General features: G+C 41.3%; 1 protein-coding gene across 3 annotated transcripts in view; it reads left to right on the top strand.

Moving 5' to 3' along the window:
- pde1a (phosphodiesterase 1A, calmodulin-dependent) overlaps positions 1-26654 on the top strand; it is a 605934-nt gene that overhangs the window by 553123 nt on the left and 26157 nt on the right. For 2 of the 3 annotated variants that reach the window (XM_043693462.2, XM_087988966.1), the window contains 2 exons: positions 11237-11424; positions 17680-17973. In XM_043693462.2, coding sequence (XP_043549397.1) covers positions 11237-11424; positions 17680-17973 — 482 coding nt within the window. The remainder of the gene's footprint in view (positions 1-11236; positions 11425-17679; positions 17974-26654) is intronic. The other variant, XM_087988965.1, reaches the window with a different exon arrangement.

Consider the following 26654-nt stretch of genomic DNA (forward strand, 5'->3'; position numbering starts at 1 on the left):
TTCCCACTATCTCAAGCTATGGGAACACAGCATAGAAGGAACGTAAATAGAGAAAATAAATGAAACTGCAAATGATAAAATAGAAATTCTAATTTAAAAAAGGAAATAAGTGTAGTTGTTGACAGTTTTAATGTTTGCTGCTGATTTGCAGCAACAATATCATGTACTGACAAAAAGTCTTTCCAATGCATTCATAATAATAATTCGAGACTCTGCAATTACTCACAAGCACCTCATTGAGTTGTCCAAAAGTTTCACAGGTATTATTTTTGTACTCTGAATTCCATGGATTTAAATTACTTCATGTTCACTGAATGAAATTCATGACCTGTTTTAATATTATTGTAATTGCTGTCAACTATTGCTTTTGTACTATATCCAATTCCTTACTGGGTTTATTCCAGAAATATGAACAATATCATAGGGATGAATTAAATATTCTCCAGAACAGAAGGAAAAATTTGAACTTGAATTTCTGTAATGTCTTTTTTATATCCTCGGTGCTTACAGAAGGGCTGCGGCAGTCAATTATTTAAACTGCATCGACTTCTGTTTTTTTTTTCAGCCAAAATGGTAACTGATTTACACACAAGTTCTCGTAAATCAGAAATGAGATATACAATTAATTAATCTCCTCTTTGCTGACATTGGATAGGAGATAAACATTGACTGGGATATTGAAAGAATTCCAGTAACCTCCTTCAAATAGTACAGTAAGGATAGCTGGGAGAAGCTTTAACAAGGTGGGATTTTATACACAGGTATCCACACAGACATACACACACTCACCAATCCCCCATCTTATGCTGGAAGAATGAGCCATGTATAATAAGGTGCTACAGTGACAGCTCTACCTCCACAACTGCTTTACCATTAACAACAGAAGCCTCAGACAACCCATGCGCCCTTGACGTCAGCATTGGACAATGCACACAAGAACCCTGTTTTGGGCTGTAGGAGGATGCTCCTGTTGAGCCATCCTTTAACAAATGCCGTTCTCACATTTGCTCCCCTGTGCTCCTCCCCACCCTAGACCTCTAACACCCTCACTGAGCCTGACAAAATGCCTGCTCCCTTTCTAATTCAGCTTCATGGCTTACTCCTCAGGGTGGTGGAGGCAGCACTGGGAGTACAGAGCACCAGACCATCTTCCTGGCCAGCAGTTCTCAAGAGCAGAACCTCCTCCTAATTGGGGGTTGAAGTCTCGTCCTGAGCTGATGAAACTGCATCTCTAAATCGGCCAGGAAGAGACAGAGGGGCAGGGCTACCACCTCTGCATAAAGCCCAGCCCTAGACTGTGGCTCTCTAGTCCTGAATTGAGACTTGAAGGCAACATATTTTAGCTCAGAGAAGTAAGACTGATGACACAGAATGATCGAAGATGTAAATGTGGCACAGTTAGTCACCATCGTTATCATGTTTGCTTTCACTTTCTACTTCTTTATTCACCTGACTTTTCTGAATTCTCTGCAGGCACCATGCAGCCTCTTAAAGTTCCAAAATGCACCATGCTAAATATCTCTACCTTTCCAGGCAGTGTGTTCCAGTTCACAATGACTTGCTTTGCAGAAAAATGTTTTATTGTCATGCTCAATCGTTTGCCAATGAATTAAAATCTGTGTCCTATCGATCTTCCTGCTAGTGGAAGCATTTAACAATATTTACTGTTTCGCAGCCATCCCCCCCCCCACTACAATTTAGATCGGTGTGAGAGCCAATATTGGATCTAGTTTAGATTACTTACAGTGTGGAAACAGGCCCTTCGGCCCAACAAGTCCACACCGACCCACCGAAGCACAGCCCACCCAGACCCATTCCCCTACGTTTACCCCTTCACCTAACACTGCGGGCAATTTAGCATGGCCAGTTCACCTAACCTGCACATTTTTGGACTGTGGGAGGAAACCGGAGCAAACCCACGCAAACGCCACACAGTCAGTTGCCTGGGGCGGGAATTGAACCCAGGTCTCTGGCGCTGTGAGGCAGCAGTGCTAACCACTGTGCCACCATGCCGCCCACAGTTCTGGGAAATGAAGTGGAATAGGTTAGTATTACAAGGTTGAGCAATTACAAGGAAACAGGGATCATAGCCACTAGAAATGCAGCAGATGTCGTATTTGTAAAGTGCTTTGTAGACACTCCTAAGACAGCCTTCGGGACAGTCTAAAAACAAAAGGGATTCCACTGCATTCATTTGGTGTGTAATTGCAAATGCGGACCACTGCCCAATCACTTCACAATCTATTCTGTCAGCTGCAAGCCCCAATGCCATCTGTATTTCAACCGCAATGGCAAATCAAGAGGAAGCTACTAGTTTGTCCACTCGTAACTTAGCTCATGACACAGATCCAGAATTGATTTCAATATATAGAGCAGGTCTGCCATGGGACTGGTGCTGGCGCATGAAATATTGAAAAATGAGGTCCTCAACCATGCTTCCACTGCTTGAGTTGTTCTGGAGGAGCACTGCATTACCCAGCTGAGTGGTTCGCAAGATGCACACTTCCCGTTCTTCTCATGACAAGGTCCAGCCCCTTGCCATAATCCATCAGGTTACAAGAGAAGGTACGGGAGTATGATGAAGTGGCAGAGGCAAAATTTATATCACAATCTATTACAGACTATGTTAATGAGTTAGGTTGAGGGACTGATCCTTTTCACATCGAGAGATTAAATAGGCTAAACCTATATCACTTGCATTTCAGAAGAATGAGAAATGGTATAATTTAAATCTGTAAAGTTCTGAAGAATCTTGGCAGAATAGATGCTGAGAATTCCCCTGAACAGGGAAGCTAAGGGCTGGATTTTTAAATACTGCTGAGACAAGTGGAAGTGCAGGCACCCCTGAAAACTGCACTCCCAAGAGTGCCACTTGATCCCAAAGTGCCTGGGGTACATCATAATAGGGAAAGGGGTGGGAAGCTGGGAATCTTCATGTCTCTGCTAAGTGGTAATTGAGCGAATGTCGAGCACATGGGTACCACTCTTGTCTGCATCTGGCTCTGTACCAGCCACCTTCGACATTGACAACTCGATTGTCTGTGATGATCCAGAAATACCCTCCACATTTGTGACACCCAAGGCCAGGAATCTACATGGCGTGCTGCTCCCCCAGTGTTCCCTCTTCCAATTTTGACTGAGACCCAATGGAGGTAAGAATGGTGGAAGGTACAGAGGAATGATGTGATGGTGCTGGAGTGGAGTCTCTCCACATGGAGAAGGCCATTAACAAGAGCTACTCCATATCCACACAACTCAGGGACATGTGGGAGAAACAAGGTGGTGATGGGAACTCCAGACATGGAGCAGATGCCTCAGCAAAACCAACCCAGTAAGTAACAGCCCTCAATAAACCAGAGTATGAATTGGGCAGGTGTTTGCTCCACTCCCTCATCTGAGGAAAAAGCAGTTAAATGACCCTGCTGTTCATCGTCTCTCGTCATACCATCACCAGCAACCTCACAGTACCCAGAACTGTCTCCTTTTCATTGCTGTAAAGGTGTAGAATTGTAAAGAAAGCTGTGCTAGTCTTCCATACCACCACCAGTTTGAGGCAATTCCAAAGAGGTACATATTCACTTTGCCTGTAGGGTGAAGAGAGAATTTTATCTGAATAGCCTGATCACCTTCATCTATTCCAGTCTGACAATGACATGCAATGTTACACTCTTCAATGATGCCTCTTTCTCAATACACAACATTTGCAAAGGTGGCTGAGTTTTCATTGATGACAATGGATGCATGCTTTGCAAATGTTACAGAGAACATGTGTGCATGATGGTACATACGGAGGTAGACACCTGTCACCTGGGTGCCACTTACCATTCATCTTAGATCTTGAATCACTTATGAAAGTGAGCCCACATCCTTCTAGTCACTCTCTACTGTTTGTAGTCACCTCTATCCAGACTCTCTTTGTTTCTCAGACAATGGATAATGGAAGCAATGTTTACAAGAAGGGCATCAGAGAACCTTGGTGCCACCTTGAGATACTTGCGCACACTATTGCTGGCTCTCTAGGAGCCCTCCTGTAACATCTGCTCAGTGAATAGTAGTCCCAGTCATGGTTGCTATTTGCTTTTTCAAAAGGGTTCAATGTCCCACCTCCATCCTTAGAAATTAAGATTAAAAATCCAGTCCTAGAACATGATTCAGAATAAAGTGGGGACATGTGGCACTGAGATGAGGAGAATTTTCTTCCTTTTTAAATGTTTGGGATTCCAACTTCTCTGCTCCAGATCATGGATGTTCAGTCATTGAGTATATTTATGACAGAGTCTTCTGGATTTTTGGGTACTAAGGGCTCTAAAGAATCTGGAGGGTGGAACTGAGATAGAAATTCACAATGATCTTTTTGAGTAGTGCAGAGGTTCAAATTTTCTATACTGGCTCCTGTGCTTATGTTCGTTGCAGAATTCTTTTCCTATTCCAAGGTTTGAAAATCTTTTATGATCTCTCTTTGAAGATGGTGCGAGCAGGAGGTAGGGGAAAGAGGAGGCAAAATGGTGGCCAACACTATCTCAACTCCGTATCCAGAACCATGATGCCAATAGAACCTGCCTGGATGACACTAGTCTGAGATTCTATCGCAGCATGTAGATGTTGGGCGGATGCTACTAATGGCAACCATCAGACACTGCAGCATTGTTACTTTTATAAGATGAGCTGATAGAAGTGGCTGCCTGTTCTATATTTCAAGCTCTATATGAAGCCAAGTGCTAAGTCAGTGGCAGACCCCTCTGTACTACTTGATATTATGCAAACTGAGTGTGTGAGTTTGAAGCACATGAACGCTGATTCTGAATCATTATGAACAGAGCTAGTTGGTAGAAGGGTAATGAAGGCACAGTGATTTAAGCAATGATGAGGTTAGTGGTGTCAATGATGGGGTATGGCATTTGAAGATAAATTAATTGACCTAGAAAACTTCTATTGTCCTTTCTCTAACCCATTCTTCCGATCTGGTAGAATGTTTAGATCTATGCAGTGCACAGAGCAGGTCTGCAGGTTGTAATTCAGTTTTGCTATGAGTAATATATTACTATTTGGCATTAATCTCAATATCTCCCCCTCAGTTCATTATCAAAATGTTGAGGATTCAACTAATCAAGTAACTTGCTTGTTTTATTGATCTCCTTGTTTGTGTTTTTCACCTGATAAATTCTAGGATAAATACTGTCGAAATGTTATTGCATTAATGGTGAATGCACAGAATACCCATTTGTGAGAGAATTTTTTTTATTTATTTGCCAGATGTGGGCATTGCTGGCAGGGCCTGCATTTGTTACCTATGCCGTTGAGAAAGTGGTAGTGAGCTGCTTTCTTGTATCACTGGAGTCCTTTTGGTGTCAGTAAATCTACAATGCCATTAGAGAGTTCAGGAGTTTGACAGAACCAAACTGAAGAAACGGTGATATATTTCCAAGTCAGATAGTGAGCAGCTTGGAAGGGAAAATGCAGGTGCTGGTGTTCCCATACATCTGCTGCTCTTCTACTTCTGGATGGTAATGGCATGAGTTTGAAAGTTGATGTCTAAGGAGACTTGGTAAATTTCTGCAGTGCAAATTTTAGGTGGTACCCATTGCTGCTACTCAGTGATGGAAAGATTGGATTTTTGTAGATGTGGCAAGCAAGTAGGCTGTTTCTATTCCATTGCAGTCCTGGCCTGCGTGTTGTGTGTGATGGACAGATGTTGGAGAGTCAGGAGATGAGTAACTTGCTTCAGGATTCTCAGCCTTTGGCCCTGATCTTGTAGCAGGGATATATTTCCCTCCCCTCCCCTATCAGCGTTCCAAAAAGACCACTCCCTCCGTGACTCCCTCGTCAGGTCCACACCCCCCACCAACCCAACCGCCACTCCCGGCACCTTCCCCTGCAACCACAAGAAATGCAAAACTTGCGCCCACACCTCCCCCCTTACTTCCCTCCAAGGCCCCAAGGGACACTTCCATATCCGCCACAAATTCACCTGCACCTCCACACACATCATCTATTGCATCCGCTGCACCCGATGTGGCCTCCTCTATATTGGGGAGACAGGCCGCCTACTTGCAGAACGTTTCAGAGAACACCTCTGGGACACCCGGACCAACCAACCCAACCACCCTATAGCCCAACACTTTAACTCCCCCTCCCACTCCACCAAGGACATGCAGGTCCTTGGACTCCTCCATCGCCAGACCATGACAACACGACGGTTAGAGGAAGAGTGCCTCATCTTCTGCCTGGGAACCCTCCAACCACAAGGGATGTACTCCGATTTCTCCAGTTTCCTCATTTCCCCTCCCCCCACCTTGTCTCAGTCAAATCCCTCAAACTCAGCACCGCCTTCCTAACCTGCAATCATCTTCCTGACCTCTCCGCCCCCACCCCACTCCGGCCTATCACCCTCACCTTGACCTCCCTCCACCTATCGCAATTCCAACGCCCCTCCCCCAAGTCCCTCCTCCCTACCTTTTATCTTAGCCTAATGGACACACTTTCCTCATTCCTGAAGAAGGGCTTATGCCCGAAACGTCGATTCTCCTGTTCCTTGGATGCTGCCTGACCTGCTGCACTTTTCCAGCAACACATTTTCAGCCCTGATCTTGTAGCCACAGGTTCCTGCCAATCCCAGGCCCCAGCATGTTAATAGTTCGGGATTCAGTGACGGTAATACCATTGAATGTCAAGGAGCAATGGTTCGATTGTCTCGTGTTGTAGATAGTCATTGCCTGGCACTTGTGTGGTGCAAATGTTACTTGTCATTTGTCAGCCGAAGCATGGATTATGTTCAGGTCATGCTGTATTTAGACATGGACTGCTTTAGTATTGGAGGAGCTGAAAATGTGTTGCTGGAAAAGTGCAGCAGGTCAGGCAGCATCCAAGGAACAGGAGAATCGACGTTTCGGGCATAAGCCCTTCTTCAGGAATGAGGAAAGTGTGTCCTGAAGAAGGGCTTATGCCCGAAACGTCGATTCTCCTGCTCCTTGGATGCTGCCTGACCTGCTGCGCTTTTCCAGCAACACATTTTCAGCTCTGATCTCCAGCATCTGTAGTCCTCACTTTCTCCTTCAGTATTGGAGGAGTCATGAATGGTGTTCAACACTATGCAATCATCAGCAAACATCCCCATTTCTGACCTTATGAAGGAGGGAAGATGTTGAACATCTTCAGGTAGAACAGAAAGAAAAGTCTTTCCTGGTCTATGACAGCAATTCGAACATTTTAACATCTATTCATTTTAGTTTACCTATTGAAAGATAGTACATTAATTTATTGATGGGATTATTCCGGTCCAATATTGCATTTCCCCAATACTGTGAATCAGTTAGTGTGTAAACTGCTCATTCAAACTATATTCTGCTCCATTAGTTTTCTATTAGTTTGTTTTCTGATTTTACGTTTGTACAATATGTAATGGATATATAATAATTTGCCTTCTCCCCTCCCCTGTCTTATTGTTTCTTACTACACCCCTAAAAATGGAAAGACATAATGAAATAATATTTATTCCTGATGAAGGGCTTTTGCCCGAAACGTCGATTTTGCTGCTCGTCGGATGCTGCCTGAATTGCTGTGCTCTTCCAGCACCACTGATCCAGAATCTGGTTTCCAGCATCTGCAGTCATTGTTTTTACCATAATGAAATAATAGCCATTGGATCATTGAGCTTTTTAATTTTCTGTTGCACTCAGTTTATGATATAGCACCATCTAGTGGTCCTCTTATGTAGTTTCCCAATTTATCTTGTGTCTTCTGAAAAGTTCACCAATGCTTTCAGTCAGTTTTGACATTGCCACATTTCAGACTGAAAGAGCAGCACTCAAAATTATTGTGATTTATGGAGGCTTCTTCTTACTCCTGTTAGTTGTGCTAACTGATCTTGCCTCCAGATCAGGTAACCTCGCATGTGGTGCAAAGTGTTCCTTTCAGTTTTTCATCCAAACAATCAATAGTATCTAGTACTCAAACCCTCTTACGCAATCAGCAATCATGGCATCCCTCCTTTATCAAACACTGACATGATTTTTCTACTTGGTTTATGTGGCAGACTCCAACCCTTCCAAAACACTGCAATAAAGTTTGCAGACCAACAAATCATTTCCTAACTCATTGTGTAACTGAATTTTTAAAATTAGAAATGTACAGTAAGTTCAGTCAACAATGTCAGATTATTTCCAGTCTTTTGTTCAGTATTCCACTTCTTTTCTTCAACACATTTGCCTTTAAGGGCAGTGTTTTGTATACACCCTTTTTGTTTTAAACATAATCACAACAGACAAAGATTCACATTTTAGCACATGCTTTGTGTCAGTGCATGCTGCTTTTTATATATTATGTGTTGTTTTAAAACAAAATTATTGTTCCAAACTGATTTTTCATTTCAGGTTCTTCATCTGGCTTTTGTGTTCTCTTGTGCCATGGACTTCCTGATGTCTCTGAACTCTGCTCCTTGAATCAGTAATAGGACATGTCATTGTGTTCCCCTCGATCCAATGATGTTCCTTCTGGATAGTGATTTGACTTGGCTTTGACTTTTGGATGTCAGCTTCACCTCAGCTCCTTCATCTCTGCTGCAATGTGTTAACCATTATAGCACTTTTATTTTTGACTCATGAAATATTTCTGTCATCCACTGTAGCTAATGGAACATGCATAGTAACAGTGTCCCTTCTTGGTGATGACCATGAATGGTTTGTGATAAGATAATGTATCCATCTTATACAGAATCATCGGTCTTTGAAATATGTCATCACTTAACAACACATTAGAATGTCTAGCGCACCCCCCTGGATTCTACATAAAATTTAGAAGTATTCATTTTTAGGATCATGATCTTGAAGCTCAATATTGGTGTCAGTCAGCTCTGGCAACTTTGTGTGTACCTGTTTCCAAATAATAACTTGGCTAGGTTTTTTGACATTGACTGCATGGTGTTGCAGTCTACATACCGTTCTATCTTAACACACCTCCTTCCACTTGTTGCGTCAGCTTGAACACTCCTCATCCATTTTGTTTTTGTCATTCCATTTCCTCATTTGCTTTTCACCATTCAGGGGTTACTCTGTGATGGTGAATGCCCATGACTTGCACTTGTTGCCTGCAAAGATCTGTGAATTGAATTGTAGCGAGTAATTGGTAGACTATACCTTGCAAGTATTTCAATCAGTGCAAACACCATTTTCTCTGTAGTTGTAGATTTCATTACCATATGCTTATAATAACACCTCAGTATTTAAACACTGTAAATATGAACTCTCTTGACGCGTGTCAGCCTTAAAAGTCAACCATTGGTTCCTCCCATTATCCAGCCAATTATAGTGTGCCAGGTAATGGTTCTGGTAGTTTGGACCTGCTCACAAGTTGACATTTTATTTCAACAAACAGCTGCACATCTTTCTCAATTCCTGACTATTATACTTTCGTCGTTGAGTTTTGTTTGGTACTAATCACTCCCAGGAAACTCTCATGAGCTAGAGTTACCAGTCTAGGCCTAAGTTTTTGTGGCACTTTGAGTGCACTGCCTTTCTAGAATATGCCTCCCACTTATAAGTAGTTCATCTCATTAAGTGATGTGTGCCTTGAATGGACAATTCTCCCAATTTCCAAATTGAATTCTTTAACTGATGTCATTCAGTTCTGGACCTTTCACTCTTTTTCATTCTGTCCAGTTGTCATTGCTCCTCGTATAACAAATTATCTAACCATTTCTGATTCCATCTCTAATGAGGATCTGTGTGTTTGATCCACTGCCACTTTCCCAGTATTTTATGGTTTACATGTCCCTGGTTTTGCTTCTACCTTATCATTGCTGGATTGATTCCATGACTTGAGTTTATGCTCCAGGAATATTAACTTTGTCACACCCAGTAAGCACTTGTCTGCATTGACTGTGAGTTCTGTTGACCACAATCTAACCCAACTTAGTCTCTCATCATGTTCCTCTCTGTAGGTTCCATGAATACAGGTGTCACCTGAGATATTGGTCATTCCTGGGATCACCGTATCACTTTATGGATTTTGTGTTTGTAAATCTCTGGTACTCTTTGGATACCAAAAATAGTGTTCTTTCAGTGAAATCCATAACGAGTGACAAAGACTATCACCTTCCTGAAATCAGATGAACCTCCACGTGGTGGTACACCTATTTTAAGTTTAGTCTGGAAAATACCTTGTTTCTTAACAATTCTTGAAAGATTTCATCCACAGTGTGAATTTGGTAACATTCTCTCACTACAGCTTTGTTCATCCCTCATATATGAACTGTCACTATTTGATTTTAGCATGACTGCAACAGGGCTAACCCATGGTATTGCTCTTTCATCTGGTGATCTGATGTTGTAGTCAGTGATTTCCCTGATCTTTGCCTCAATTTTCCCTCTCAGACCATCACTCGTTCTGTGTATAAGCTGAGCTAAAGGATTTCTGTTATTGTGTTTAGTTAATCTCATTTGGCAGTTGTGCGACTTCCCAATTCCTTGAAAAATTGGTCCAAATGCTCTGCATAGAATAGCACAAAACGTATTTTTAACTTAATTTCTAACTTCCCTGAGGTTTAGGCAGCTTCTCTGCTTCAAGGATGTTTACCATCCTCCTCAAACACCATGAATTCTACCTCTACAATCCGATGCCCAATTCTCATATCTGCAAGAAAGCGTCCTAGATTTCGATGTGGGGTTGACCTGATCTACTAGCTGGGAATTGTCTTTTCCTCTACTCTGTTAACTCAACTGTGTTTTTTTTTATTTAGCAGGCTCAAGTTTTCATCATCTCTGCAACATAGCAACAATTTCCCGTTGGCTCATAGCATTTTCTGATTATTCCTATCATTTCCTCACAGTGTTCTTTCTAACTGTCAATTCCAATAGGTTCTGTTTGCTGTTGTATTCTTGTTCTGCAAATTATTGTACAGATACAAAAAAAAGCTACAACAGAAAAATAAGTAGAAACTGTATAAGAAGCCTTCTTTTTTAACCAAACATGTTATCAGGAAGTAAAATTCCAAGGAAGTAAGACAAAAATGGGCATGATGAGAAACAGCTGCAAGCAAAGAACGAAGTCTACTGTAATAGAATATTTTTCATTACTGAAACTAATTGTAAATGGGACTTACTTTTAACATGAGTTTATATACGCTAGCATTAGTCATCCTTGTTAAATAATTAACTAATGTTTAAAAGGTTTCTGTGTCATTCAGTGATATGCCACAATTTATATCTCAGTAATTAGTTGAATGATTTTTGTCTTATTAAAGTCTTACCAATATTGGAGTGGGAGCCACTACAGATTCAACCAGAAGACACAGTGTAAGGAGTGTACCATCAGATGGAGGTTGTTCCACAGAGTATTCCATTTCTACTGTCGACCTAAAATGTTTTAAGTTGAACTGGATGGACATCATTCAGCAAAACAAAGAAAAATGGAAAGAGCTGGCAATTCAAGGTGTGTGGGGTTGATTTTGATTTTTTAATCTAATTATTCTAAACATACAAACACAAACATTCTAGAGTATCAGATTGCTGATACTTAGCATATCATGCTGTTTAGATTCATATGAACATCCAGTGTCCAAGATATCCCTTAATAATCTGTGAAGGTGTCATTGTTACCTTTAACTGGATGTTGAAGGATATTTGCTCTAATTGACTTACTTTCATCACCTGAGGGACTGACACAGTGAAGACAGTGGAGAGGTAGGTCATGCAAAGTATATTTCTTGTTCATCTTACTTTATTACACAAGACCTTGTCATCACCATAAATTCCATGGTCAGATGCCAAATATGATCCCAACTGCAGAGACCACAGAGCAAATGTACAGACTTTTTGATCTGCAGAGTGCAGTGACTGAAAAGCGAGCTAGCTACTAAATCATTGAAAAACATTGAAAATTTTAATATACAGAACAGCAACAGGAAATCTGTAGTTACTTTTGTTGAAGAAGAAGCTATAAAGTGACATCAGATTGCCACCATTGGATTGTTTAGTGATTTGTTGATCATTAAAAAGAAATAATTCGGATTTATCTGAGATGTTCTGTAAAGGACTCTTCACTTTTCAATGCTACCAAGCAATATCCAGTTGAGATACAGTACAGGTTACATACCTTGCTGTGTTTTGCTATTATATCTGTGAACCAAACTCAGGCACACATCATTGCAGCAATGTGGAAATGATAATTCTCCATTCAAGCAATCCTATAAAGTCTCAGTAGGATTCAGTGAACAATCCTACTGTACTCTACTCTCCCACAGAAACTTTTAAATAGCAGCTCTTATCAACGGTCAAATATTGTTCTGCTGACTTTAAATAAGTTTTACCTTTTTATGCTATTGGACTATACTTGATTTTTAAATTGCTACAAGAGCATGTATTAAAGTTAGAAAATGGAAGACTGGTAATCATTAAAAAGAAATCACAAGGACTTAGTGAAGATAGGTCTAATTGCAAAGGAGAAATGAGCTCATTGTTTTAGATATAGAGCATCTCGAGTGCACTGCTGTTTTTTTTGTGCGATGCTTTATTAAATCCTGAAATTTTGGTTGAATTTACTTTCCTTGACACTATTTGTGTGATTCAACTAGTGTAATGTTGATGCCTCTAGGCTTTTGCCTAGATTTCCTGGAATAATCATGTACTTTGGTAATGTGATGATGTAAGTGAGGCTAATATTTAACTGAGTGACGTTAGGGTCCCAGACAATTAACAACTAAAATTTACCAATAAGGAGGCTTGAAATTGAACTTTTGAGCTGCAATGAAGAGTGCACTGGCCTGACCAGCTGCAGGAGGCTATGGGCTACTTTGAGAACTGGACAACAAGTAATGGAAAGCAAAAGGTTTTCCTTTTGCAGTACTGAACTGATTGTACCTGATGGCCCAGAAGCTGATCAATTTCAACAATTTCCCAGGCTCATCTTGTGAATATTTCAATCTATAGTAGAAGCTATCTTAGTCAATTATTGATTGAATTCATAAAATATTCCCAACTCAGTGAAATATTTAAGGGAAAAGGTTAACTAGTCAGTTTGAGGGTTAGTGGCAGAGAATAACAAGACGTTCTTCCATTTTCTACCTTTAATACATGCTCTTGTAGCAACTTAAAACTCAAAAACAATCCAATAGCATAAAGAAAATAAAACCTATTTAAAGTCAGCAGTACAATATTCAACAATTGATTGATATATTTCTGTGTCTTGCTATTACACCTATGAACCAAACTCAGACACACATGGTTGCAACAATTGCTATTTACATGTCTCGTGGGAGAGTTAGGTAGAGTACAGACTCTAATTCTTCACAGAATGCTACAGAGAGTTCTTATGATTGCTTGATTGAGAATTGATAATTCCCACATTGTTGCAATCGGGTGCATCTGAGTTTGGTCCACAGGTTTAAAAGCAATGTATGTAACCTGTACTATAGCTCAACTGGATAATACTCGGTAGCATTGAAAAATGAAGACTCCTCTTTATAGCATCTAACTGGTACTTTATTTGACAAGTGCATATTCTATGCTAACACTTGTTGTAGGGGTGGGGCAAGTGGAAGGGGTGGATCTAAAGGCATGAGATTATGTCAGATTATGGGATGGCGGGCACTGTTAAATTGACAAAAAATGGGAAGCCATCTCAATCCGCTGACTTGAGGACTTATGGAGGCAGAACAAGAAGTGAGTACCAAACTATTCAAACTATTTTAATTATGTTCATGAGGTTGAATTTGTGTATGTGTAAGGGGGAGAGGGGTGGTCAGTGTTTTGGTGGTCTGAAAAAAGCCATTCATTTGTATGTGGTAACCCTTCTGGTTATAAATAAAAAGCAGCCAGGATCTAGGAATTCTTGTGGTGTAGAGGTTGTGTCCCTGCCTTTGAGCTAGCAAGCCTGGGCTCACATCTCATTTGTTCCAGAGGTGTGTAATAACATCTCCAAAACATGTGATTAGAAAATATTGGAAGAAAAAAGGCTGAGCTCTTTCTGAGATAGGGAGAAGATGGTGTCCACTCATCTCCTCGAGCTTTCAGAGAGAGGTGTAGGCCGCTGGGGGAGGAATGCCTTATCTCACCCTCCAACTCCCTTTCCATTTAATCCACCCCCTCTCTCCCTCCCTTTCCTTACTTTCATTGGGCATTGCCTTTAGAATATAATTAGAAACCCGGGGTCAGTGGTGTTGGAAAAGACATTCCGGAGTGTGGGAATACATCTCTGTATAGAAAATGCATTCTAAATAGTTTCTAATGTGTCTTTGTCTAAAGTATATTATTGTAAGCTATAGTTTAACACAAACAGCAATTACCACCCTCCCCTTTTGGACTATTTCCCTTTCCAGAAGCCAATCTCTGCTGAGGAAGAGCCCAGCTTTTCTTTTTTAAGGTTGAGAAAGAGAGAGAGAGAGGATTAAATTAAAATGGATTTGGAATGGGAAAACATGTACTCCATACCCCATGGTGCCCACCTCCCACTGAAGACATCAAAAGTGTGTGCTCCCACCCTAAGGACACCAAAGAGCTGAGTTCTTTTTTCTTTTTTTTCTCATTTTCTATACAGAGATGTATTCCCACACCCCGGAATGTCTTTTCCAACACCAACTGACCCGGGTTTCTAACTAACGTCGACAGGCAATGCCAATGAAAGTAAGGAAAGGGAGGGAGAGACGGGGTGGATTAAATGGAAAGGGAGCTGGAGGGTGAGATAAGGCATTCCTCCCCCAGCGGTCTACACTTCTCTCTGAAAACTCGAGGGAATGGGTGGACACCATGTTCTCCGTCTCTAAGGAAAAGCCCAGCCTTTTTTCTTACTATATTTTCTAATCACACGTTTTGGGGATGTTATTACATAACTCTGGAGCAAGTGGGACTTGAGCCCAGGCCTGCTAGCTCAAAGACAGGGACATAACCACTGCACCACAAGAATTCCTGGATCCCGGCTGCTTTAAATTTATAATCAGAAGGGTTACCACATACAACTGAATGGCTTTTTTCAGAACACCAAATTACTGATTATCCCTCCCCCACACTAATTCATCAATGTTTCCAATTAATCAAATAATAGGAAATGCCCAGTTAAAGGAAGAGTCAAGTCATTGTTTTCTAAATGACCTGCTCAGAAATGTTATGGCATACTTTTGGAGAAGTTGGGACTTGAGCCTAGGCCTCCTGATTCAGAGGTTGTGACACTAACATGGTGCGACAAGAACCCGGACCTCAGCTCTTTCATAGAATCACAGAGCCCCTACAGTGTGGAAAGAGGCCATTTGGCCAATCAAGTCATTGGCAACTATCTGAAGAGCATCCCACCCAGACCCAACCCCCCTCACCCTATCCGTGTAACCTTGCATTTTCAATGGCTAATCCACCTAACATGCACATCCCTGGACACTATAGGGCAATTTAGCATAATCAATTCACCTAACCTGCACATCTTTGGACTATGGGAGGAAACCCACATAGACGCGGGGAGAATGTGCAAACTCCACACAATCACCCAAGGCTGGAATCGAACCCGAGTCCCTGACACTATGAAGCAGCAGTGCTAATCGTTGAGATACTTTTTTTTCCTTTTTTAGAAAGTTTTTCCATCACCTAATCATCTCTAGTATTTTCCCATCTATATATCATCTCCAGTAAATGACCTGTGTTTTAGAGTGCTGCTAGCAAATACAAAGACCAAAGAACATCACCTCCTCTCAAACAAGTGTGAAGATTTTCTGTCTGACCCTTAAAGGACCCACATTTATAATGCTGACACCCATAATGTCCTATTTGGCACTATGGTCTGCTCAGGGGTGCTCCCTATCCTTCTTGAAGCCGACCCTGATGATTAGACTAATGTCTGGGCAAGTAGCCCATCAGGATGTGAAAACATTTGGGAGCTGTAATTCATGTGCCAGAAGCTCTGACAACCAGTGCCCAGCAACCCCCTTTCAGCCATGAATTCCTCTCCAGTAAATGTGGAAACTTACCGCTGTCTAGCATTAACAGCCTTTCACCTTGATGAGGGCAAAATTCTCATAAATTCAGCTGGCCATGGTTGAGTTATTTAGCTTGGTTTTCCAAAGAGGTGGTGACTGATCATCTTGAATGAATGAAAACGTTGAATTGTATCAGTGTCAGAGGCTAAACAATTAGTCTTGAATTGAAAACTTGCCCAAAGCAGCCGGCGCTCTCGCGACACTTACACTTAAGGTTTTGCTGGATACTGAGCATTAGGCCTAGATTATATTCGTAAACTGTGAATATCAACCAGATATTGCAGTTGGGGCTTTGTTACAAAGCAGACAATGAGTGTTATGAGCTGAAATGGAGGCAAGTAGGCCCCAGTATTGCTGTAGAGACAGGCAGAGCACTACTTCTCTGTGTCACTCCACAAGAAAGGAAGATGTCAAAAAAAACTAAATAATATCAGTGGTTTGAAGTAGTTTCTTTCAGCACCAATGGTTAGACCATTATAGATTCAGAAAAACTGAGTGGAGCATGCCCAATGAATGCTCTGCCCATTTTTGTTTTATTTTGCCCACGATGTCCAGGAGCTTATTGCCTGTTCCATACAGAGTTTTTTTAAAACATTCATACATCCTTGAATATCCTTGAAGGAGCTAGCACAGCTTTAGAGAGAAAATGAGTGTGTTCAGAAATTGGGCATCACCCCCTCCCCACCCCCGTACCAAACCCCTACCTTCCCTCTTCAACTTCTTTTTTTGCATAATATTTAAACCTCATGTCAACTAACTTCTCTCCAAAGTACATTATTTACTGAACTTGAGATTCCAAAATGGACCAAAATCATTGCCGAGTGCTGCAGTTTCCTCCCACAGTCCAAAAATATGCAGGTTCGGTGGATTTCCCATGTTGAATTGCCCCATAGTGTCCAGGGATGTGCAGACTAGGTGGATTGGCTATGGGAAATGCAGGATTAGTGGGATAGGGTGGGATGGTCTTCGGAGGGTCAGTGCAGACCTAATGGGATAAATGGCCTTGATCTGCACTGTAGAGTTTATGATTCTGTTGAACGATTTTACTGTTCTGCTCTACCAGGGCAGTAATACTTAAGAATCTTAGAATTTGACCCTCAGATTTTAATGAACTGATTATAACAAAGTTTGCATTGAAAGAATAAGTGGTCATTATTCAGAGCACCAGAAAAGCAACACTGAGCTGTAATTATTGGGAACTGATGTGGTCACTTGGATCAAACACCACTGCCAGTTGGATATGGTCTGAGTGCTTCCCTATATGTTAGCTCACATGACATATACTACAAAGACTGGGTGCTTTTGAGGTAGGTGCCTTGATGCTTAATCGAAAGACTAAATACTTACACTTACATCTCAACTGAAAATCTCACAACGCCAGGTTATAGTCCAACAGGTTTATTTGGAAGTACAAACTTTCGGAGCACTGCTCCTTTGTCAGGTAGTTAGGTTGGACTATAACCTGGTGTTGTGTGATTTTTAACCTTGTCCGCCCCAATCCACTGCCGGCACCTCCACATCAACTCAGAGTTGCACATAGTATGTGTTCTGTGCTTTCTGGCTCTAACTGTTACAATGCGTATACACCATGATAAAGTGAAATGTTTCATGTTAAAATGGCTGGACATAGATGCAATGGAAATTTGTTTTGTCATTAAAACTTTGAACACTGGTTGATTCAGATTTCATAACAAATGTTTTCTTCTTTCCCTTTTAAAAATTCTTGCAAGCCACAGAAGAGAAAACAAGGCAAGCTACAGAAGGAAACAAGAGTGATGATGACAGTATTAAGGAGCCTCTTGTAACAATGGGTGATAACATTATCAAAGGACATGATGAACAGTTCTTGGGAAAAAACACTTCTCCATCTAAGGTACCTGTCAACCAGCATTCAACAGATCGGCCAGCTGCCAGTAGTCCTTCGCTGCAAAAACATCTTCACACTGTCAGCTCTGATTCCACTATTTGGGAAAATGATTCTAATCGAGCAGAGACTCTGATTCAACAGAGAACACCATGGAATGGTAACTCCCATTCACTGATTAGGTAGTCATATTTTTGGAAAAATACATCAGTTATCTTTCAGAGGAGAATTAGAGATGGCTGTATTTTCAATGACAGGGATCAGTATCTTCTCTTTGGTCCCTGACATTCAGTACTTAACAAGAGCAAAGACAAAAGTGATAGGAGCAAAAACAGACATTGCTGGAAAAACTCAGCAGATCTGGCAGCATCTGCGGAGAGAAATCAGAGTTAATGTTTCGGGTCCAGTGACCCTTCTTCAGAACACAACTCAGTTCTGAGGAAGGGTCACTGGGCCCGAAACATTAACTCTGATCTCTCTTGACAAAATGCTGCCAGATTTGCTGAGATTTTCCAGCAATTTCTGTTGATGTTCCTGATTTCCAGCAACCACAGTTCTTTTGTTTTTTTTACAATGGTGATAGGGTTTAAGATATTTAAAAACATGTTGCAGTTGCTTATTTACTAATTTCCCTTTCCTTTTCTTGCATCAGATAGTGCATTAATGTGTATGGAGTAGGCAGCATTTCCCAGAAGTGAATGATTTAATTCATGTTGTGCTAAGTATGTCAACATACAAAACAAATAACTGATTTCTGGGAATGTCTGTGGTAATATTGATAATATTGGTAATATTTGGCTATTTGTTCACTAAGATTGTGGAAGTCAAGATGAAATACAATTTCCTGCAACATTGTCGAGGGCCATAAATAATGTTGTCATGTGATTTATGTGCACTTCCTCCAATTTAATATCCATTTGAATTACCAAAATCAAGCTGCATGATTGTTTTGCTGAATTTCTTCATTCTGCTTGTGACGGAGATCTTGCCTTCCCTGGGATTCACCACTCTAACTGCCCAATTTATTCCAATGGCTTTTCCATCATTGGCTTCCCACGCTACTCCAGTTAAGGTAAGAAGTGATTCCAAGAACAATATCATTTCTTTCTTCTCAACATCTGAACAATGACATTAACTTTAGCTATTTTCCCTTTTGCTTGTAACTCCTCATCCATCATCCATATCTTTCCATCTGTTACGGAGGTGCACATTTTAACTTTCTGCCAGTATTGTAACTGGTGGTGAGCTGGAAGTTTACTCAGTGCTCCCGAAAGGAAGCCTGAACTAACTTGACTTCTAGGCTCCATTCGAATCCTACCAGCCACTTACCACATGTCCTATGCAGGATGTCAGTAGGAAAGGGTTGGAAGTCCCAGGGTCTGCAGGTAGCTTGTGATCGGATGGAGGGGAGAGATCTATATCAGAGAAGGTCTGAGCTAAACTTGATGGACCTGGACCATAGGAGATCTTGTTGTATAACAGAACGGTTCCAAATTGTTTACTTACCTCCAGCCAATCTGATGATGGACAAAGTCTTGGCTGAGGAAAGGCAGAAGATCTTAGGATCTCGAAGGGAACAGATCTATTATCTTAGGTGTCTCAAAAATCTCAGTAATAATGTCTGTCTTGCCAATGTAACTTGTATCTGGTTGCTATCATGCAATAAATTACATCTTATTTAAAACAAGAGTCCCTTCATTTTTTAGACAGCCTCATGGATTTCCTCTACCACTTTAGACCAAGTATGCCCTGTAGACCCAGTTAGGAAGTGAGGATAGCGACAGCTCCCGACCCAACCACAGTGGTTGGCATCACATGGTGATGCAACAGATATCAACACTGTAAGGACAGGAGAAGATTTGTTTGAATGAGCCTTTTCTGACCATGGATCCTCAAGCCCCTGTGGGGGATACACTACTGCAATTTCCTACTCAAGTTGTGAATCAGTGGTCTCTTTAAAACTGAGTTGCTGTGCACCCCTCCATTATTTTCACTACACAATGCATTTAAATATTATTGCATGCATATAAGTGCATTATTTATCATTGATTAAGATTGGTGCTGTGGATTTCAGGCTATGGGAGTATTGGTGCTAAGCTAAAACTGAAGTTATGTCTGAATGATTTCACCAAAACCATGTTTGCATTTGTTAAAAAAAGAGTGGTATTGGATAAGTGTTCTTGTTGCCTTCATAGTTGATTGGGTTAAAGTTACTAGCAGCTCTCAGTGGGTTTAAGGTACCTAAGTAACCAGGGGTGATTTTAACTGGCCACTCCACCTTACTAGTAGAATTGCATGTATGTTACTATTGCCTCAACTGTTTTATATAACAGTATTCAAGTTGTGCATTCTTAACAAGCAGGTATGGGCAGCACGGTGGCTCAGTGGTTAGCGCTGCTGCGTCACAGCACCAGGGACCCAGGTTCGATTCCAGCCTTGGCTGACTGTGTGCGCGGAGTTTGCACATTTTCCCCGTGTCTATGTGGGTTTCCTCCAGGTGCTCCAGTTTCCTCCCACAGTCCAAAAATGTGCAGGTCAGGTGAATTGGCCATGCTAAATTGCCCATAGCATTAGTTAGAGCGAAATGGGTCTGGGTGGGTTACTCTTCGGAGGATCTGCATGGACTTGATGGGCTGAAGGGCCTGTTTCCACACTTTAGGTAATCTAATCATTTTGTCATTCTCAATGGGTTGACCTTTGTATTACAAAGAAACGATATGTTTCTGTAGCACCTGTTACAATTTTAGTTGTGAACATAAAGGGATTATTTTACTGAGACTGGTGTCAAACACTTCTAGCTAAACCTAAGCCAGTGGAAATCAGAAATAACGCTCACCATTGGTTTAAGCAGTACACTACAAAAAAGAAGATGGTTGCGGTTTTTGAAGGTCCATTATCTCAGCTCCAGGACATCTCTGTGGGAATTCCTGAGGGTAGTGTCCTAGCTCCGACCAGCTTCAGCTGCTTCATTAATGATCTTCCTTCCATTGTAAAGTCAGGAGTTGAATGTTCAATGATGATTGTGCAATACTTAGTACTGTTTGCAATTCCTCAGATACTAAAATATGGACAACATCTAGGTTTGGTCTGTTAAGTGACAAGTTGCATTCATGCCACACTATTGCTAAGCAATGACCATCTGCCACAAGACAGAATCTAACCATGTCTCTTGAGTTCAATGGCATCAGGATCACTGAATCTCCCATTATCAACAATCTGGCAGAGGGTGGGGGGTTTAAATTAACCAGAAACTGAACTGGAACCAGCCACATAAATACTGTGGTGAGAAGAGCAGATCAGAGCCTAGGGGTTCCTTAGCAAGTAATTCACTCCTGTCTCTCCAGTCCCTGTCCACCATCTGCAAGGTGTGTGCACCTATCCCACTATCCAAGTTCTCATGCACCTTTTTAGATTAGATTACTTACAGTGTGGAAACAGGCCCTTCGGCCCAACAAGTCCACACCGACCCGCCGAAGTGCAATCCACCCATACCCCTACATTTACCCCTTACCTAACACTACGGGAAATTTAGCATGGCCAATTCACCTGACCTGCACATCTTTGGACTGTGAGAGGAAACCGGAGCACCTGGAGGAAACCCATGCAGACACAGGGAGAACGTGCAAACTCCACACAGTCAGTCGCCTGAGGCGGGAATTGAACCCGGGTCTCTGGCGCTGTGAGGCAACAGTGCTAACCACTGTGCCACCATGCCGCCCACCTGCTGCCCTAATCCTCATAGAGGTGGAGTTTTTTTCTCGATCAAATGAATCTTGGCAAGTTCCTACAAAGCATTTAAGTGGCTCAATGTCCAATGTTTATCCGTCAATCAAAAACTAAAGCTGGTGATTTGGTAACTTATTCACTTGCTTTTTTTGAGAACTTTTGTGCAAATTGGCTGCTGCATTTTCTAAACTCTAACAGTAACTACAGAAAGGAAGTATTTAATTGAATGCAAGGCACCTTGGGTCATAATTCTTTTGATTCATCCCTGGAATGTTGCTGGCTGGGCTGGCATGTATTGCCCCATCCCTAAATGCCCTGTAGGAGGTGATGGCAAGCTGCCTTCTTGAGCTGCTGTAATCTTTAGGGTCGAAGAACACCCAAATGTTTTTTTTTTGAATGAACATCTAGAATTTTGATCCAGCGACACTGAAGGAACAGGGATGTAGACTTAAGTCAGAATGTCCTTCTTGAGGGCAATTAGTGTACACTGATTAAATGCCAGCTTAGCCAGTAATCACTACATCCCAAGAAAAAAAAATAAATCGAATGTTGTTCAGTTTGCAATTGCTCTGATGAAATGTCACTGACCTGAAATATAATTCTGTTTTTCTCTCACTGAGTATTGCCAATATTTTACTATTGGGGAGTGCCCCTGCTAATTTTTGACTAGCACCATGGGATAGATACTGTCCCCAGGAGACAGATGAGCCCCAGTGTAATATCTCATTTGAAAGGAGAGATCTTTGACAATGTAGCACTCCCTCAGGATTTCACTGAAGTGCTAACCTGAATAATATGTTCAAGTATCAGGAATAGAGCTTGAATGTACAATCTTTTGACTGAAGGGTATGTGTAGTTTATTTATCAATTTCCAGGTTTTCTAAAAAAAAACATTTGAAGCTTACCAGTCTATGATTTTACCAGACTCTAGAGTTTAGACTTTTACATCTTGTTGCCTTTCTTAACTCAGACCTTGTGAAGGAGTTTGCTCATCTTCCAGTTTCTAGTGTGTTTTTGAATGTTGCAAAATGGTTGCGTTTTTCCAACCAATCAGAAATGTAAAATTGATTGCTACAGTGCCAATAAAGATGGCATTTTAGAGGTTACCTCTGCTTTGTACATCACAGTTCACTGTCAGCCACTTCCTGAGCAGCCCAGAGAATACTCTCTCAAGAAAGTGGCCATCCCCAGTGCTCATCAGGGGACTTTGTATGCATGAGGTCGAGATGTCACATGGCCCAATCAAATTCCATGTTTCAAAATATGTTTACTGACTCATTCTGTCTGACTCTTTTGGAAGGTCTGTGTGAAATATTCTGGAACAAAATCTGCTAATGTTGCTGGCTCCCAGGGAATGATCTCCTTTAGCCAGATATATCAAATGTAAATTTGCCAAACCCAGTCAAGCCAATGGGAAAGAAAAAAGCAGGTCAAAAACAAAGCAATGGTGATGCATACATAGTTTATTTAACATGCATATAGTAATCAAAGGCATTCATCATTCATTTGTTATTTGACAAACTTAATGGACTTTGTTTGAAAGAAAGGAACTGATTGGTTAGATAAAAAGAAAGGTTTTAACTGTATTGCATCTGGATTTTCAGGAAGCAATTTCAGGGTATTTAAAAGGGACTTGTTTGGAACATATTGCAAGAAAAAAATTAACAGCATGTACAGTTAGTTGATTGTAAGTAAATGAAAAGTTACAATAAATAAGAAGGGTTGTTTTTTGGTGTGGTGGTCTGTTACCAGCGTTGTTCCACAGGGATCAGTGCTGGGTCCACTTTTGTTTGTCATTTATATAAACGATATACAGGTATTTCTGTTATAACACGTGTTTTGACAATGCGAATTGGCTATAATGCGATTAATGAATAGTGGACACTGTTTGGATGGCGCAAACCTTGTACTGCACAAGTATAGCAATTTTCTATAGCGTGAGGTTGCACAGGAACACAAACATCATGTTATACCAGAAATACCTGTAGATGAGAATATAGAAGGCATGGTTAGTAAGTTTGTGGATGACACCAAAATTGGTAGTTTAGTGGATAGTGAAAAAGGTTCTCTAAGATTACAAAGACATCTTGAAGTATTGGGTCAAAGGCCAAGGAGTGAGAGATAGTGTTTTATTTGGTTAAATGTGCAGTATTGTATTTTGCTAAAACAAGCAAGTACAGGATTTATACAATTAAAAGTAGGGCCTTGAGTAGTAATATAGGAGAGAAAGACCTAGGGATTCAAGTACATAATTCTTTGAAATTTGCATCATATGTAAACAGGAAAGTGAAGAAGGCATTTAGCACACTTGTTGTCATGGCTCAGACCTTTGAGTATAGGAATTGAGACATCATGTTGAGGTTGTAAGGGCTACGGGGAGAATGCGGGTAAGTGGAGTTGAAATGCCCATCAGCCATTATTGAATGGCGGAGTGGACTCGATGGGCCGAATGGCCTTACTTCCGCTCCTATGTCTTATGGTTTTATGGTACAGGATCTTGGTGAGGCCTCTTTTGGAATACTGTGTCCAGTTTCTGTCACCCTGTTATAGGAAGGATATTACTAAATGGGACAAAGTTCAGAAAGGATTTACCAGGATATTGCCAGGATTGGACGATTTGAGTTATAGGGAGAGGCTGGATAGGGTGGGATTTGTTTCACTGGAGCATAGAAGATTGAGGGGTGACCTTATAGAAGTTTATAAAATCATGATTGATAGATAAGGTGAATAGCAGGTGGCTTTTCCCTAGGGTGGGGCAATTTCAAGACTGGGGGCATTTTTTTAAGTGAGAGGAGGAAGATTTAATGAAGACAGCAGGGCAGTGCTGAGAGATGATATAGATTCTGTGGAGATTAAGGTTGAATCCGTTTGCATGGAAATTAGAAATTCTAAGAAGAAAAATTCACTATAGGCCATCAAATAATATTAGCACATTGGAGTGGGCAATAAACAGAGAACTAACTAATGATACGAAAGTCAGTGGAGTATGATACGAAAGTCGGTGGAGTTGTTGACAGTGAGGAAGGATGTGTCAGGTTACAGCGGGATATAGATAAGCTGCAGAGCTGGGCAGAAAGGTGGCAAATGGAGTTCAATGTGGGTAAGTGTGAGGTGATTCACTTTGGTAAGAGTAACAAAAAGATGGGGTACTGGGATAATGGTCAGATACTTGGTAGTGTGGATGAGCAGAGGGATCTTGGTGTCCACGTACACAGATCTCTGAAAGTTGCCACCCAGGTAAATAGTGCGGTGGCTTTTATTGGTAGAGGAATTGAGTTCCGGAGTCCTGAGGTCATGTTGCAGTTGTATAAGACTCTGGTGCGGCCGCATCTGGAGTATTGTGTGCAGTTTTGGTCGCCATACTATAGGAAGGATGTGGAGGCACTGGAACGGGTGCAGAGGAGGTTTACCAGGATATTGCCTGGTATGGTAAGAAGATCGTATGAGGAAAGGCTGAGGCACTTGGGGCTGTTTTCATTGGAGAAAAGAAGGTTTAGGGGTGACTTGATAGAGGTGTACAAGATGATTAGGGGTTTAGATAGGGTTGACCATGAGAACCTTTTTCCACGTATGGAGTCAGCTATTATGAGGGGGCATAGCTTTAAATTAAGGGGTGGTAGGTATAGGACAGATGTTAGGGTTAGATTCTTTACTCAGCGAGTCGTGAGTTCATGGAATGCCCTGCCAGTAGCAGTGGTGGACTCTCCCTCTTTATGGGCATTTAAACAGGCATTGGATAGGCATATGGAGGATAGTGGGCTAGTGTAAGTTAGGTGGGCTTGGATCGGTGCAACATAGAGGGCCAAAGGGCCTGTACTGCGCTGTATTTTTCTATGTTCTATGTTCTAATGCCTGTAAAAATGGTAAGGCAATTATCATGGGGGATTTTAATCTATATATCGATTGGTCGAACCAGCTCGGTCAGTGTAGCCTTGAGGAGGAGTTTGTTGAGTGTATCCACAATAGTTTTCTTGAACAGTATATAATGGAAATGATGAGGGAGCAAACTATCCAAAATATGGTTCTGTGTAATGAGACAGAAATAATTAGTGACCTCATAGTCAGGGATCCTCTTCGAAGGAGTGATCACAGTATGGTTGAATTTAGAATACAGATGGAAAGTATGAAGATAAAATCCAATACCAGGGTCCTGTCCTTAAATAAGGGAGACTACATTAGGATGAGGGAGGAGTTGGCTAAAGTAGACTGGAAACAAAGACTTTATGGTGAGACAGTTGACGAGCAGTGGTAGACTTTCAAAGTAATTTTTCAAAGTGCTCAGCAAAAGTATATTCCAGTGAAAAGGAAGCACTATAAGAAAAAGTAATCTGCCCTGTGCCTCTAAGGAAATAAGGGCAGCTATCAAATTGAAAGAGAAGGCACACAAAGTGGCCCAAGATCAGCGGAAACTAGAAGAATGGGAAAGCTTTAAAGGTCAACAGAAAGCCATAAGAAGAGCTATAAAGAAAAGTAAGATGGAACATGATAAAAACTAGCACAGAATATAAAGACGCATTGCAAACGCTTCTATAAATATGTAAAATGAAAAAGAGTGGCTAAAATGAACATCGGTCCTTTAGAGGATGAGAAGGGGCATTTAGTCATGAGATATGATGAAATGGCTGAGGCATTGAATAGGTGTTTTATGTCTGTCTTTACATGCCAGTAATTGACAAAGAGACGAAAGTAGGTGAAGACCTGGAAGCAATCCAGGTAGGAAGAGGTAGTATTGGACAAGCTAATGGAAGTAAGGTTAGACAAGTCTCCTGGCCATGATGGAATGCATCCTAGGGTACTAAAAGAGATGTCGGGAGAAATAGCAAGTGCACTTGTGGTAATTTTCCAAATTCACTGGACTCTGGGACAGTTCCAACAGATTGGAAAACAACAAATGTGACGCCACTGTTTAAAACAGTGGTGGACAAAAGGTGGGGAATTATAGACCAGTTAGCTTAACTTCTATAGTGGGGAAGATGCTTGAGTCTCTTATCAAGGAAGAAATAGCAAGGCATCTAGATAGAAATTGTCCCATTGGGCAGATGCGGTATGGATTCAGGAAGGACAGGTCATACTTAACTAATCTTTTGGAATTCTATGAAGACATTACAAGCATGG

This window comes from Chiloscyllium plagiosum, unplaced genomic scaffold (genome assembly GCF_037043375.1).
Source record: "Chiloscyllium plagiosum isolate Xiang-an unplaced genomic scaffold, Cpla_swu_hap1 HiC_scaffold_7, whole genome shotgun sequence".
Classification (NCBI taxonomy): domain Eukaryota; kingdom Metazoa; phylum Chordata; class Chondrichthyes; order Orectolobiformes; family Hemiscylliidae; genus Chiloscyllium; species Chiloscyllium plagiosum.